At 40.0% G+C, this 16,335-nt stretch overlaps 1 protein-coding gene across 7 annotated transcripts; it reads left to right on the top strand.

The window, feature by feature from the left end:
- Positions 1-5,387: 5,387 nt before the first annotated feature.
- On the top strand, positions 5,388-14,812 carry LOC103701097 (BTB/POZ domain-containing protein). Of its 7 annotated transcripts, none has more exons than XM_088712214.2 (14): positions 5,400-5,528; positions 5,724-5,946; positions 7,070-7,884; positions 7,996-8,325; positions 8,595-8,822; positions 9,504-9,665; positions 10,597-10,809; positions 10,905-10,952; positions 11,039-11,097; positions 11,201-11,333; positions 11,432-11,506; positions 11,584-11,664; positions 14,340-14,408; positions 14,480-14,812. In XM_088712214.2, exons 3-14 carry the CDS (start codon positions 7,084-7,086, stop codon positions 14,696-14,698), a joined length of 2,418 nt encoding a protein of 805 aa, XP_088568340.1. In that variant the 5' UTR covers positions 5,400-5,528; positions 5,724-5,946; positions 7,070-7,083; the 3' UTR covers positions 14,699-14,812. The 7 variants fall into 7 exon arrangements, with proteins under 7 accessions (XP_088568341.1, XP_008781285.1, XP_088568340.1 ...); XM_088712213.2 differs by having other exon boundaries at positions 5,724-6,429; XM_088712215.1 differs by lacking the exon at positions 5,724-5,946 and having other exon boundaries at positions 5,388-5,528; positions 11,207-11,333.
- The last annotated feature ends 1,523 nt before the right edge of the window (positions 14,813-16,335 follow it).

Raw genomic sequence — 16,335 nt, 5'->3', positions numbered from 1 at the left:
CCACTTCTCCGTGCTTCCGTGGTTGCACCGTTTCAAGCATCGCCTCCACCGCTGCTCCAGGCGGCCCCGCCAAACTCTGGGACGCCTGCTCGCGGAGGCGTCCCGGCTGGCGGTGGCCGCCGAGACCCACGGATCCGGTATCTGGGCCACCAGATGCTCAGCATGGCGGCACGCCGTCGCCGCGACTCTCTTCAGCGACAGGACGTCCCACTCCTCCGTGCTTCCGTGGTTGCACCGTTCCAAGCATCGCCCCCACCGCTCCTCCTCCTGGCGGCCCCGCCAAACTTTGGCCAGCCCTTTCAAGCCGCGGATCTGCAGTCCGAGATCCCAGATCACGGTGCCGTCCCGGCTGGCGGTGGCCGCCTCCACCGCCGCCACCACCGCCGCCTCGAGGGAAACAGCGGCGTCCTTGATCTCGACGCGACAGCGGATGAAGACGACGTGGAGCTCCCCGAAGGTGGAGAGGTAGGAGGAGGAGGAGATTTTGTTTCGGGCGGCGTCGATGGCCCGGTTCATACCTTCGAGGGCCTCGACCATGGAGCGCGTTGCGGCAACAGAGTCCATGGTAACGGTCTCGCTCTCTCCGGCGTCTTGGGCTTATTAAAGTAGGGAGATTCTAATGAAGAAGAGGGATTTAGTTACCCCCGGGCCGGGGTCTATAGAGGAACAAATATATCGTGGAAGTCGATACGGATTACCGAGCGAGTTGGATATGATACGAATCCCGGTCGTTTAGGAGTCCCTGCCGTGTTAAGAATAATCGGTACAGCTGCCAATATCATCTCTCCTCTTGAAAAGGATTGTGAGAAAATATTTTTTTCTTCAAAATATCTTATTCATGATAAGTTTACACAATTGGTTCTGCATCATGCAGGGGACGTGCTTGAGTGGCGATGCATGCCCATAACGACCAGACTAGAAGTTGCAAGTAGGTGATTACGATGGACAACATTGACACACCAGTTTAAAAAGCAAATTTTTCTTTAGTAAATTATTTCTTTATAATATCTTTATAAAATAAAGATATTACAGTGTTTAGACAAAATATTTCCAGCAATCTAAGAACGTGATCTTGATTATAGTAGAAATTGCTATTGGATTGTTTATCAAATTTTGTCCAATTGCATAGGACTAAATTTAATTTTAATTGTATAAAATAAAAAAGCTATAATTTTTTTTTACAAAAATCAGCTCTTTTAGAAAGTCATATTGCTTTGAAAATTGTGCGCACAGAGTTTTTGCAACTTTAAAAACTATATAGATTTTTTCTGACACTTTAAAGTCTGTGCACAAATTTTCTACAGATTAAAAATCCATGTAGAAAATTACTACGTACAAATTTTCTACAACTTTAAATTTCGTGCAATCTATTTTCTATAATGTTTAATTTCTCTGCATAATTTTCTGTGTCTTTAAAATCTGTGTAGAAAACTCTTACACTTTTAAAAGCCGTGCAGAAATTATTGTTGTTTTAAAAACTATGTATATTATTAGATGTTCTCAAAATATTTACTTCTGCATTGAAAAACGTACAAAAATTACAAAGTTACATTACTTGTTATATTTCTTAGTATGATTATTTAATTTTATTGATATTATTGCTCTTTATTGTATTTATTTCAAAATCTAAAATCTAACTCAAAACCTTACGAATCAAAAGAGTAGTGACAAAAAGATAAATCGACATATCCGAATTCGTCATAACTTTGTAAGACAACTTAAAAAGAGTAATGTTATTTTCTTCAAATTTGTCAAGTCCGAGAAAAAATTTGGCAAATCATTTAACCAAGGATTTGTCTAAGAGTGGAGTCCTAAAATTATCGAGGGGGATGGGGCTTAAGCCCACCAGTGGGTACCCAATCTTTGTAATTGGAGATGCCATGAAAGAGGTTTAATGTGGTAGAAATGAAACTGATTGAATGATCATGTTTGAACATATTTTTTGGAGTATATCTTCTTCGTTCTTATGATGATTGCTTTTATGAGTGACAAATATATATATTGAAAAAGTTGAGTTGTACTTGAGTCCAAGATAGGAAATCTGTAGGGTATTAGGTCACAAAATCCTGGAGGACTTTCTTATATGAGAATTATCATATAGACCGCGACTAGGAATTTGGGCTAATCCTAATAAAATTCTCATAAAAAATTAAGGTACTAAGTGCGAGGCCCTTAAATGGCGCCGACTGCATAAAGACCCAATTAATATGTATTGTATGTGTGATAAGTAGAAGTCTGAGATAAAGGACCTAGTTCAAGATCTAATCTACTATGATTTGTTCAGATAGATACTATCAATACTAAGTGAGGTTCAAGTCCATGGGATATCTCATCCATTGTATATAACTAGGATGATTAAATCACAATGTATATAACCATGATAACACTAGGATGATTAAATCACAATGTATATAACCAGGATAACACTAGGATTGAATTCTTCCAGCTAAGTGGCAGCCAATAGCATTTACGAATAACAAATCCGTGATCATTTAGCTTGCTAAGCCACCGAGCAGCCACCCGCCACCCGTCAACGTCACAAAGGCTCTTTTGTAATTAAATCAAAGTGCAGGCCCCCCTTCCTTCGCCGAGAGCCGGCGCCCCCCCTTCCTTCGCCGAGAGCCGGCGCCCCCCCTCCTTCGCCGAGAGCCGGCGCCCCCCCTTCCTTCGCCGAGAGCCGGCGCCCCCCCTTCCTTCGCCGAGAGCCGCCGCCCCCCCTTCCCTCGCCGAGAGCCGCCCCCCCCTTCCTTCGCCGAGAGCCCGACTCGGAGAAGGGAGAGGTGGGGGGGGAGCGGGAGAGAGGGAGGGAGGTCGGGTCGGGCCTGGACAAAAATTTAAGCCCGACAGTCGGGCCGGGCCGGGTCTGGGCATAGCCATCGGGCCTAATTTCTGCTGTAGAGCCCGGCCCGGGTTTTGATCACCTCTACTTTACGGCCACCGGGTGGCTCTAAATTAGTTTTAAATCTAAATTATTATTATTGTTGTTATTATTATTTTTCTATGCTGCAAATGCTACTGCGCCTATACTCATGATGAGAGCTTTTTTTTTTTTTTAGCAGAATAGTTATGCTTTCAAATAAACATATGAATATTCTTACAGAATTGAGTTAAAAATTCTAGAAGATTTGTGGATTTGATCATCCATTAAGTATGACTCTGTATCAACCAAGCACCGTCCAACCTAAATTTTATCGGTTTTTTTTTTCTTTCTACAATCCAAAAGCTAGAATTTGAGCTAAATTTAAATAGATTTTTAGAAAATACAACCTAGAGATTGTCTCCCTTTTTTTTTTTTTGCTGAAAGCGGGAGTATCATACATAACGTATATGGATACAACCAAAAAAATCAAAAAACAGTACCTCACGGAGTGCACTAGGCAACTCCGCCTCTCCTACTCAGAGGTGGTTCCCCAAGTGGTCGGCAATAAAAGAGGCCACCTAATCTGCAGCACTATTGGCCTCTCTGAACACGTGCTTCGTCTAGAGCACTATCCCACCACAAACCATAGCATGAATATCTCTCAGCAGTGGGTGGTAATCACCGACCCCCTCCGGACTCCTGTAGGATCCATCCAATGACCGTCACAGAATCATTCTCCAGAAGGACCTCTCTCCCTTGTAGAGCATGTCAAACATAGCACAATCTCGCCTAGGTCGCTCTCAGCTCCGCCCCTGGCACCGAGGTGTCAAACAAGTAGCAACCTCTAGCAACAACCATCCTGGAATTCGGGCCTCTAACAATAAAGCCTCCCCCACCCCTCCTACCTCCCTATAAGACACATCCATCAAAATTGACTTTGAGAAAACTTGGGGGTGGGGACTTCCAGGTGAAAAACATCAAACAGGACGCTCGATGAGCAGCTGTGGAGCCCCAGATATTTCGAGCTGTCAAAGGTCTATTCGACCGGATCGCCTGAGAGGCCTCCACTGCCAACAGACGCGCCCTCTCCACCACTACCCCCGGTGGGGGACAACCCTCCCCAAAAGTCCATGTGTTTCTTGCAAGCCAGATCTGGTAAACAGTATAGGTCGCCCGAACTGCCTCCGGTCTGGACTGAAAGGCCCTGGCCAGACGTTGAAGAACCTGAAGAAAGGACGTTGCATGAGCCCAGAGCACCGTGGGGAACCTCGCCTGCCTCTAGACCCTTCTTGCCCGGTGGCATTAAAAGATGGCATGGTCCAACGACTCATCACTCTGACACTCCAAGCACTGGGGGTGGATGTCCATGCCTCTCTCGCACAGCAAAAGTCTCGTCGGTAGCCTGCCCCAAGCAACCTTCCAAAGGAATAAGGCTACTTTAGGATGCAAGCCAAATCGCCAAATCCAGCCAAAATCTGCTCCTAATTGCCCACCATCTGGACTAAGCCGTAAACATCAGCCACACTGACTCTAAACCTACAGATAAAGCTCCATACCCGAACATCAGGGCAAGGGTGCCCCGGAACTAGGAGCGACTGAATCCGCTCCGCAAGTGACTCTCCGAACAACTACTCAATTCGACCGGTATCCCACCCCTCACCTCCGGGGAGGAGTAGATCATAAATATGGAGTCCATCCGCAGCCTTAACACTGACTAGTGTCGGCCATCGCCGCAATAGAAGCTCATCCACCCAAGCATCCTCCACCAATCCATCCTTTGGCCATCTCCAATCAACCACCTGCATCTCGAGAGGACCATAGGCAAAAACCTACTAATCTCGCGCCACACCGGTGAAGCCCTCCTACACCCAGGTGGAGTTGCACCACTCCCAAAGGGGCCATATCGAGCGACGATCAACCGACTCCAAAGAGACTGCGGCTCCAAGAGAACTCTGGCAGCATGCCGAGTGATCAGCGCCTCCCTCCTGGTCAACAAAGACTGAATGCCCAACTCTCCTGCACTAGTTGTTTGGCATACCGACTCCTAATCCACCTGATGCACCTCCCGGCTGCCGCCCTGCGAACCTCAAATAAAGTCCCGAGCCAACCTCTCGATCCTTGTCAACACTGTCTTGGGAACAACAGTATTCGACATCAAGTAGATATGCATAGAACAGAGAAAAGACCTGACCAGAATGACTCTTCCCATTATGGAAAGCGAGGTTGTCCTCCATTTTTCCTAACCTATGACGTTCACCAAGGCTCATCCTTTGTTATATAACAACTAAATAACGTGGTTAATTTTTGTGACCTCGATCTAAATTCAAAAGAGTTGGATAGGCCCCGCATAACGGTTGGATAAGTGCTATGTAAGGGCTGGAAGCCTCCAAAATTTCGCACCGAAACGTCTAGAACCGGGTAAACCGAGTCCACGAGAAATTCGACCAGACCAAGCAGAGCTACCCACAATGACGAAGATCCTCCGGTGCGATGTGGCATCATGCAATACAACACTGTCCACGTGTCAACACGGACAGCCAGCAGTTCCGTGTGAATTATCGCCGCTTAATAATCTTATTTCATGTGATTAAACAAAAATACGCGAAGAGAAATTAGGAAAGGCGCAGCCTGCGGCGGCGAGAGCGACGGAGGGTGGAATCGATCAAAGGTCCGATATGTGATTGAATTAAAGGCTATGTCTCGATCTACATGTCCTCAAAATCCATTTTTTTCTTTTCTTTCGTGATTTCTATCGTCTGGATCGATTCGTTTTCTTTTGTCTCTAGCATCAAATCTGAGTAAAATTTGAGGTGGGCTTGCTTCGAGAGCTGATATTTTTTTTCCATGTTGTTTATCTTTTCAGGAAGATTCTGAGAAGGAAAACGAAGTTTTGTGATGGAAGTGCAGCTTTTTTTTCTTTTGTTTTTTTTATTATTGGGATGAAATAGGGCAAAATGGATGCTATAATTAGTGTTTTATACAATTTCTTGTAGATATGGAAGTGCGAACCCTAGGTTGTGGGCTTTCATGTCCACAATTGAGGTAAAAATTGGATTTTTTGAGGGCAGGATGCGAGAAATTATGAGGTGGGTTGTCTTTGTAGGGAATCTGGAATTCTAGGTCATCTAATGGATAAAGTTTGAGGTGGGTGTGGTTCCAAATCCGTTCGCTCTCATTTACTGATGTCTTTATGTGCCAGTTGTTTGGGTCCTTCCTCGCCCCCCCCGTCTTTACTTCTAGTGGGTTCATTAGTTACAAGTTCAGAAGTCTTTGAGGTGGGATGTCTCTCAGATTCTGGTGTGATGTCAGCAATTTTTTTTTTCTAATTTAGAATTCGATTCGTAGCACATTTTGAGCAGAGTTAGAATGAGAAATGAGACAATTTGAGGTGAGTTTCTCCCAAAATGGCATCCCAATGAGAAAAATCTGGGTTTATTTTCTCAGAAATGGATACTTGGTCTAGTAGAGTGCTGCCGTTCATTGAATTTTCATCTTGGCATCTCTTTCATTCGTTTTCTGGGCAAAAACTAATGGAGTTTTTTTGTCAGAAGAGAAAACAGAAGAATATGGTATATTCTGTGGTGGCACTTTTTTCCGGAGTTTTATTTAGATCATATATATTTTCCTTTTGCTGTAGATATTTTCTTTAGCTGGATGGTACATATGATAAGATCTATGCTGTTCTTGACACTATATATATTGGTCTCGTCCGCTGGAAACTTATATATAGACTTTGTTTACTGGGATGCTGCTCTAGCTTATCTGTTTCTTGCTATTCCAATGTATGAAAAATTCCTGCTCTTTATCTCTTTTTTCCTGAATTTTAGTAGATGAGTGGGATTACTACTCTTTCCATCAAAAAGAAAAACTTATGCTCTGTCTATTGCATTCCTTGGTCAGCTACTCAAGTTTTGGTTATAAAAACTAATATAATCATCATTATATTAGAAAGCACTAGAGATTAAATGATTCGACTGTAATACAACATGTTTCTATCAGGGTAAATTTTTGAATAGAAAGCTTCTTGCTTTTCCTGTTGTTTATATGAACGTGTTCTTTTTTCTTTTTTTTCTTTTTTGGCGCATTTGAAATATCTCTGAGATACTATTTAGGATATGGTAAAATCAAGTTTTAAGGGGTACTGATTCTTTCTTTCTGGATTTGTCAAGCTCATATTTGTATTGATTTCTGATTCTTTCACTTTTTCAGTTTAAGCAGGGAATATGGGTGTGGAAAAACAGAAGAAGTTTCTTACAGTTGCTCCTTTTGAGTGTGCATGGCGTGAGGAGCTGAGGTTTCGGGAGGCTGGGCGAGGATGTGTTGCCTTTGAAGCTTTTGCTCAAAATGATGTCACCTTGGTGTTCAGGGAGCAAGTGGGAAGCCAACATTACCATTACAAAATGGATAACGGTCCAAATTACACTGTCATTTTGGGCAGTCATAGGAATCGAAGACTGAAGATTGAAGTGGATGGGAAGACTGTGGTGGATGTTGCTGGTATTGGACTGTGCTGTTCCTCGACGTTTCAGAGCTATTGGATCGGCATATATGATGGCTTGATTAGTATTGGCAAAGGAAGATATCCTTTCCAGAATCTTGTTTTTGAATGGCTCGACTCAAAGCCCAATTACAGTGTTCAATATGTTGGGTTAAGCAGCTGGGACAAACATGTGGGCTATAGAAATATCACCGTCTTGCCCTTGACACCAAATCACAACAGCCTCTGGAGCCATATTGACTACAAAGAATGTGATGTGGGGGATGATGAGGATGGAAGGTCGGAAGATGCAACTGATGGCTTTGAAAAATGGGGGCTTTGGAATTTTTTGGAGACTTGGGATCTTTCTGATACATTGTTTGTAGTTGGTGCTGAAGGGAAGGTTGTTCCTGCACACATGGTTATATTGAGTGCTTCAGGGGATTTCTCTTCTAGATCTGCTGATGGTAACACCATTGTACTTCCATCGACAACATATCCTGTTCTCCATGCTTTTCTGGAGTATATCTACACTGGTCGGACTCAAGTAAGTTAGACAATTTTCCTGCTCATCTTTAGTCTGCTGACTGCTGTTATGTTTGTAATTGAAGTATAATTTTACTGATTATCATTACTGCTATCTTTTACTATGATGCAGATTGTCGAGTCGCAGCTTAACTCTCTGAGGGATTTAAGCATACAATTTCAAGTCTCCCCATTGACTAAGCAGTGTGAAGAAATTATAGATCGTTTTAAAATGAACAAAAGAATATTTGATTTCGGTAAGAAAGTGGAAATTGCAAACACTAGTTGCGAAGTTAGGCAGTTTAGCACCTTGCCCTTCGAACACCCTGTTGATGTACGGAAGCTCAAGCATTTCCTTGCAACTGGTGAGCACAGTGATGTAAACATATATATAGAAGGGCATGGTCTTGTTGCCCGGTCACACAAGCTCATTATTAGTTTATGGAGTGTGCCATTTGCAAAGGTTTGTTTATCTTTCTCTTCATATTTTATTATATACTTGTATGCCTTGTCACAATACCTTAAGATAGTGGAGAACTTATTTGTCTTCTGTTTTTGGCTGATTGTTCTTTAAGTTAACAGTGGAATTATATTGTGTTATCTATATTGGACACGGAAGACTTTAGGCATCTGATTATTGCTTATTTGTTTATTTTAATGTACATATTGGTAAACTAAAAACCACTTTGCCAACATCTTGTCCTGAATTTTCTGAGACTGTTTATAATGCAGATGTTCACAAATGGAATGATTGAAAGTAATTCTCCAGACATTTCGCTCAGGGATGTCTCTGCAGAAGCTTTTTCAGTCATGCTTCAATTTATGTACAGTGGGAAACTTGAGATGGATAGCATGGAAACAAGTTCCTTACTAATCCCACTACTTCTGCTGGCAGACCAGTTTGGGGTTACAAACCTTCAGAGAGAATGCTGTAGATGCCTTTTGGATTGTCTATCAGAGGTACTCAGTCATTTGTGATTTCTTCATTCTAATTATTTAGGGCCATTGTTTTATCTGATTACATGACATTTATTCTTTCTCCTTTAATATTCAAATGCTTGGTCCATATGGCAAGAATTAGAAGAACAGCGAGGTAACTTTGCTTGTGCATTTAGATTGTATAAATTACAGAAATATGCTAGTTTTGAATCTTAAAGATCCCAAATCACAGAGGCAAAAAATTTTCTTCTGTTGTTGTCTTGTCAAACTATTTACATAATTGAATACTTTAATCCCTATTTTGTTAGCTGTAGAGATGAAGTTTTTCAGTGTCAAACTTCAGTGGGATCTGAGACGCTGATTCATAAATATTCTTTTCAATATTATTAAAGTCTTTCTTATTTATTTATATGTATTATTTAATAAAGAAAAAGTCCTATTAGTATATGCCATAGAGGCCAACGTTCATGATGGTGGGAAAGGTTACAGATGGGGCCGTTGAATAACTGCCTCTGGTGAAGAATATTATGTATTGATACATTTTATGTACATATATCTGCAGGGTCGGTGTTGTCCTACTGGAAGAAGCTCATCCCTCAAGACTTATTTCTATTTTGCAAATTTAATGGACAAGGCCTCCGAAGATTTTGGAGAAGTTGCTAGGTGCTTATGTTGGGACTAACCTCTCAAAGTTTGTTGCAGGATACAGTTTATTCCATTCTACAAGCAGTTTCATCAATCCCATCATGTAAACTGCTTGAAGAAAGTTGCAAGAGGAACTTTTCGATGCACTTCGATTATTGTACAACAGCCAGCAACGAGTTTGTGTTGTTAGATGAGGCAACTTTTAAGGACATTCTTCAGGCAAGTTATACTATTCATGTTATGGAAATTGGTTGACTTGGTTGACTTGTTGGACTTCTTAGTTCTTCAAGTTACTTGCAGTCAAATTTCAAGTTATACCAAGAATCTCCTGTGGTTTCTAACTCAAAATCTTATGAGATGAAAGCATATTAGGTCACCTCTTGATAGAATGGCGGCCATTGCATGATGTTATACGCCATGTTGATGAGGTTTAACAATGGTAAACTATCTCACCATCTGGTATGTATCTCATACAGTGTGAAGCAGTTCTTTCAAGGTGTGACCTAATCCAATTCCTTCCTAGCACCTCATGTTAAATTGAAATCAGGGAAGTCTGTGCAAAAATATATAGCTTTATGACTTAAAGGCTTCCTATATGTTATTGCAGACTGAACTCAAGAGTATTTTCAAGTAATCTCTGGATGGATTGCCTGATTTGTTATGTGTCTTGTAACATTAAAACATATTAAAATGTATACTTTTCTTTTTTTGAAGAACAGGAAATAAACAATCAATTGACCCAATTATTTAACTCATTGGTGGTGCACTTGTTTCTCATATTTATCTAGTTTCTTACATGATTACTGTGAAAGGCACTTGCACTGTTAATTCATAATGACCAAATACATTGATCCTAAGTTTGTGATCCATGGTCCATCTCCAACACATGTTTCCTAGAATTTAGTTGTGTAAATTATCAGCTTATGTGCACATATCAGCTGCAAAATGTGCCAAGCTTCTTCGAGATCCATACCCGTTCTTTTCTTTGAACCGTGATAACATTTTAAGTTTTAGAAAAAAATCCATTATGCTTGTCTGATCGTTTTTTTGGCTAGAAATTTCAGAATATGGGATAGTCTGACAACCTCTGGAAATTTAGGCAGTGTTTGTTGATGCAAACTTTTGGTCACATTAGTAATGGGTTTTGCAGCATGCTGATATGACTGTAACATCAGAAGAAAAAGTTCTGGATGCAATTTTATTATGGTGCATGCGAACCTCTGATATCTGTGGCTGGGCTACAGTAGATGAGTTCTTGGGTTCTTCGACTCCTGAACAGCTTTTTGGAGAGAGGCTTCCATCGATTGATATGTTGTTACCTTTTGTGCGTTTCCCGTTAATGCCATTGCATTTACTTCAGAAGGTATACTTTGTAGATTATGCATATAAGGATGAATGAGCCTCTCTCAAGGAACATATCTGTCTGATATTAATGGCACTTGCTTTGCTTAAACACAGCTGGAGAAGAGCAGGGTTAGCAGCCAGATTCCTATATTTGAGCAGCTGGTGAGTGAATTGACAGATCATTCAGGATTTGATATTCATGCTTGACATAGATTTTTGAAAAAGCATCGTTCATTATGACATGGTAGGTGAAGGAAGCAATTCAATATTCTAGCATGGGATATAAAATGCCAGTAATTGATCAGAAGTGAGTCATTTTTTGAATTATATATTGGTTGAGGACTTATACTGACTATTTTTCTCGTGATTTATGGTTGATCTGATCACAAATGTGGTGTTCACCCTTTTAGTTTTAGATTCCAACACAGACGGTCAAGCTATAAGGAGCTCCAATACATATGCGATGGCGATAACAATGGAGTCATTTATTTTTCTGGGACATCATATGGGGAACATCAGTGGGTAAATCCTGTTTTGGCTAAGGTGAGTTTTTCAAGGCACTTTTCTGGTATTATGTTAATATCTTTGCTTGAATTATGATTTTGACAACCCTTGATCCACTTCTTTCGTTTATGTTCCAGAAAATTACTGTAACAGCAAGCAGCCCTGCTTCTAGGTACACTGACCCAAAGGCATTGGTATCAAGGGCATATCAGGTATGGAAATCATATCAAGTTATTCGAACCTGCATTATGAATGTGGTTTTGAAGGCCACAACCTTGGAATTCTTTAGGGCACCTCTTTTGCTGGACCTCGGATCGAAGATGGCAAGAATTGTGCATGGTGGATGGTGGACATTGGGCAAGATCACCAGGTTTCTGTTTGGCAATCTAGACTTCTGTACTATTGAAAGCAATGATGCCGATAATTTCTTTACGATATTTTTGGAATATGCTTTAAAAGTTATTTTTCCTTGCGGCAGTTTGTGAACGTGTTTGAAGTCCTAGGAGGCAATTGCACATATATGTGATATGAATTCTTTAGGAAATAAGTAGGTACAGAGAAGAAAAGGGGAACATTTTTCACTTCAAATTAATTTATAACTGCAAGGAATTTTTTGTTATGATGCAATACTGAACTTCGTAGAGGCTGATGCTTTCAGACCTTCCAAGTTCAAGCCAAGTTTTCATAGTTTGTGATGTTGAATTAAAAACAAGCTATAGCCATAACTAGTGATGAGTCCAGTCTTTTATATGCTTGGAATCTATAGCTAGAATTTGTTATACTTGGACCTACCCAAAATTTCAAATTTATAGGCTGTAGCTTTTATATGCTTGAACCACAAGTCATTCCCGACATGAACATATCCAAGTCATGTTCAATTAAACTAATTTGCTACATTTAATTTTGCACTATTCAAGTATGTGCAGAATTCATTGTTTGAAAAGCCTTGCATGGCCTTGCCTTTGTAGGCATGCACTACTAAAGCACCTTGAAGCTGATGGTCAAGGCTATGTAGAGTGGCACATATTGCACGGAGAGCTTTTGAAGTGCTCTTCTTGTGCATTATGCCATGCATTGTATGGGGATCAGTTAGGTTTTCGTTTTGGCTATTGGAGGGGAATATATGGATGTTTACAATTTATTTTTTAAGTTATTTTTTACATTGTAAGTGCACTTTTGTCCTTGCAATTAATAAATCCTTACCAAATTCTGTAACCATGGCCAAAACCAAATAGCTGGAAACTGCCACACCCACTTCAGAATCTCTAGAACTGACTCTTGCATGGCTTCCTAAGCACTTTCTCATGTCCAATTTGTTCAAGAGGTCTGCAACCTTGCATGCATGCCCCAAGGCAAGCATTCAGTGGGTGTAACACTTACGTCCATTCCATATGATTTTTCACAGATTTCTATTGCTCATGAAATTACATGGGGCTTACACCTTGCCTAACGGAATGCTTATCTTACACGTCTGCCTCCATAAATTTAATATGTAGCTCCAGGACTTCCTTGTTTCTCCCTTTTATTATTGTTCTTATCATCTGGTTTGTTTTCTATGACTTCTCAGACTAGTATATTCTCTTGTGACAAAAATGTAAAAAAGGGAGCGATGCAAATTCTATAGGGAAGACAGTTCAAGTCATACATGATTTTTGAGGCTTTTGATTCATCAGAGACACTATGTTTGCTCATAAGTTGTTTTTGAGCATCATTTCCGTGTTTTTATCAAATGATATAATGGGCCAATCTTCTAACTAGTCAGTTCTTATTGGTATAGTATCCCACTTTTTTTTCATTTTCATAACTTATATAATTACTTGAGAAATCATGCAGCGGTTACATCACACAAGTGACCCACTGAAGATACCTGCAATAAATTAGTAGTCAAAAAACTCAAAACTAGGTTTCTTAATTAAAAGTTGCAATTCAAGGTTCTTTTTTATGTATGCTTTCATCATAGTCACAAGAAGAAGTCTATTTCTCAGAATGACTCAAATCTCATCATCACGCTCATTGGCATCTTGGGATCCAAGATATTAGATTGTCTCTTTTGGAAATTATCATAGAGTTGCTTAACGTTATGTGACTTTGCTAGCCAATTAACTTCACAATGTCTTCTCCCATAGTACAACACAATGGTTTCAATTGATAAGCTCTGATGAAGAAGCTAAAATAGACCGATATGAGAATAACTTTAGAAATAGGTGCATTATGCATCAATTTACTGGGTACTGGTTCTGCTAACCATCTGCTAGATGTGCAGACAATTGAAAACTGACCTCAAGGATGGTGTTATTTTTTTGTGACATTATAATCCCAGCTGATTGATGAGCTATCTACTGTGTTAATATCTGTTTTTCATTTTTTGTATCAACAAGGGTCCAGTAGAAGCTTATCATATTCTCTTTCACTGGACCTCCATCCGATTTTTGAATCAATTGGAGGTCCAGGAAGATGACCTTGTATTTCTTGGTAAGAGTTTTTATGTTGATAGCGCACATTAAAAGGCGTTGTAGTATGTTGGTCGCATAAGAAGAGATTAGCTTGATTCTTGAGATTTTAAAATAAGTTCATTTCTTATCAAAAGAAAGTCCCATTATAAGTATATAACGTAATAACTGTGTCTGACATATTCCTGCATCTGTTTCAATGTTGGTTGCTATGTTGGCATCATTCAGTATGTCTGGCTGGAGATTTAGGAGTATCAGGCCATTGTATGGTAAACTGCACACATTCTCTTATTGGGAGGAACTTAAGGTTGAATGATTCACTTGGAAAGGCAAATTCACACTTCTTCTAAGCGTTCCTGTTTTTTGGCAGTCTAAGAATTCCTGTTTTCATCTTTTAAAATCACATTGGTGTGGAGAATTCAAAGTTAGCTCTAAATATTACTCTTTTCTGTTGGATTAAAAAACAGATGTCAGGATCGCTGACTGTCACACCGTTGCTTTACACTGGGCAAAGCACAAGATACGCAATTGCATTTCTGTTTGCAGATGAACTTTCTAAAGCAGAATATTTGGTTTCTTTTCTTTGTTATTTCAGCTCATGTGCAACTACTACACCTTGAGACAGGATGGCTCCACCACATACATGAGGTCATGGGCTTGCCAGGTAAATTTCTTTCTTTTGTTGCCTTAGCTTTGAGAGGATGGAACAATTATTGCTAATCTTTTCTTTATCAGGGATCGATGGATGGTGAGAATTGGACCAACTTGAGAGTTCATGAAAACGATCAGACAATCTGCAGGCCTGGCCAATTTGCATCATGGACCGTAACTGGCTCTACTGCACTTCTTCCTTTCAGGTTCTTTCGAGTCATTTTGACAGGCCCTGCCTCAGGTGATTCGGATGCGTGGAATCTTTGCATTTGCTTCATCGAACTATATGGTTATTTCCGCTGATCGAATAATATGGAAATCCTGCTGGAAATGTCCTTCAATGATCCATCATACATTAATGTGTACCCTGTGCAAGTAGAATAAAAGGCATTCTAATTCCAGATTTTGCTGTGCAAATTCACATGTTATATTTTACATGCATCTCCAGCTTAATTGGTGCACTTGACTGTCCATTCTGGAAGTCAGTTTGTGATGCTCCTCATCTCCATTCAGTGGCTTGAGAGGTAGGTTGTGGATGAAGCATGCGAGCTAGCTATTTGAATAGCTGTAGTGTTTATCAGCGTGTAGAGTGTATTATTGGGGCTGAATTTCTACAATGAAGCAGAGGAAGCTCAAACAAGGCCTCTCAAATCAAATATTACATATCAATATTGTTGTGGTTGTAAGTTTAGTAACCTGGGTATATATAAAAGAACCCAATGGTGGATGGAAAGCTCAACAAGCAACATGATTGAGGGATCATATTAAAAGTCGGTGGATGGTGTATACTGGTTGGTATTTGTTACTGCTTCTGCTTGCTTGGATTGTTTTCCTAAATTGTAAACTAAAAGAAGCTGGATTTTTGTGAAATTTCTTGATCTTTGAGCTGGTGGAATTTTCTCTTGCAGAGTTGTTCCATGATCATAGGTGTGTAGAATGTCATGCTATTCGGTGTCGATCCAACAGATCTGCTCACGATCTTGAGCAAACATCAGAAAAAATAATAAGAGAGGGTGGAACAAATATTTTGGAGTGAGAAGGAATTATTTTCTTAAAAATTTGTAAGCTGACAATCTAACTCGGCTCTCTCTCAACAAACAAGTCACACACGAACACACCATCACACTTGAGCTAGACTCTATTTCCATGGGCATCTCCACGCCCTCATGTCTTCTTTTTTTTTTAATTTGCTGAAAATGTCTTCCTTTCAAAATCACCATGCAACTCTAATTCTCCAATAACCCTCTCTCTATTTGACATGACTCTGGTAACTAGTAATCAAGCCGAGATGAAGTTATATATATTGAGCCTAAAGATCAACTTAATAAAAGTGGACCAGCACTAAAAGATAAAAAAATATTCTATGATGATCCGGTGATGACTCGAACATTCTTTCTCATTTTGATAACATCAAACTTGTCGATGCTATAAACCACTACAATAGTTATTACTATTATTATAACTGTAATATGCAACAATTTGACGAACAAGCAATTTTTTTGGTTGGCTTGAACAAAAACTACTTCATTGACTCTTCCCCTTTGATGCATGTCTTAAAGTTGACAATGTCTAATATTTTTTTTCCGCATTGACTTCATGGTCACTATAGTAAGATGCTAGAGAGAACTTAGCTTATGCTAATTAATATGTGTACTATTATACTCTGTTATTTCAATAAAGTAACGGGTTGTGCTCTCATTGTTATCCTGAAGGTTCTTTTTCTGTAAAGAAGAAAAACATTTGGGCAACATAATGAGTGGTGCTGGACATCTTGTCAAGAATCATATCCTTTGAGTTCTATTTTCTTTTAGCCATACTGTGGACTTATTGCGGCAATAAAATCATACGAAAGTGTGGTATTCCTTCCAAGTTCATTCTTTCTCATCAAGAGGACTGATCCTAATCTGTCTTGCTAACTTGAGTCATACTGATACTTAAAT

Source organism: Phoenix dactylifera, chromosome 16, assembly GCF_051530095.1.
Source record: "Phoenix dactylifera cultivar Ajwa chromosome 16, Ajwa_hap1_PhDact_Kaust_v1.1, whole genome shotgun sequence".
NCBI classification, from domain to species: domain Eukaryota; kingdom Viridiplantae; phylum Streptophyta; class Magnoliopsida; order Arecales; family Arecaceae; genus Phoenix; species Phoenix dactylifera.
Note: the sequence above shows the minus strand (reverse complement) of the source record. Positions and strands in the feature narration are given on the sequence as shown.

Coding starts and splice junctions, on each gene's coding strand:
- LOC103701097 (XM_008783063.5), top strand. CDS start 7,084: ATGGGTGTGGAAAAACAGAAGAAGTTTCTTACAGTTGCTCCTTTTGAG. Junction 9,666..10,596: donor CTTTTAAGGACATTCTTCAG/GCAAGTTATACT, acceptor TGGGTTTTGCAG/CATGCTGATATGACTGTAAC. Junction 11,507..11,583: donor TGGTATCAAGGGCATATCAG/GTATGGAAATCA, acceptor GGAATTCTTTAG/GGCACCTCTTTTGCTGGACC.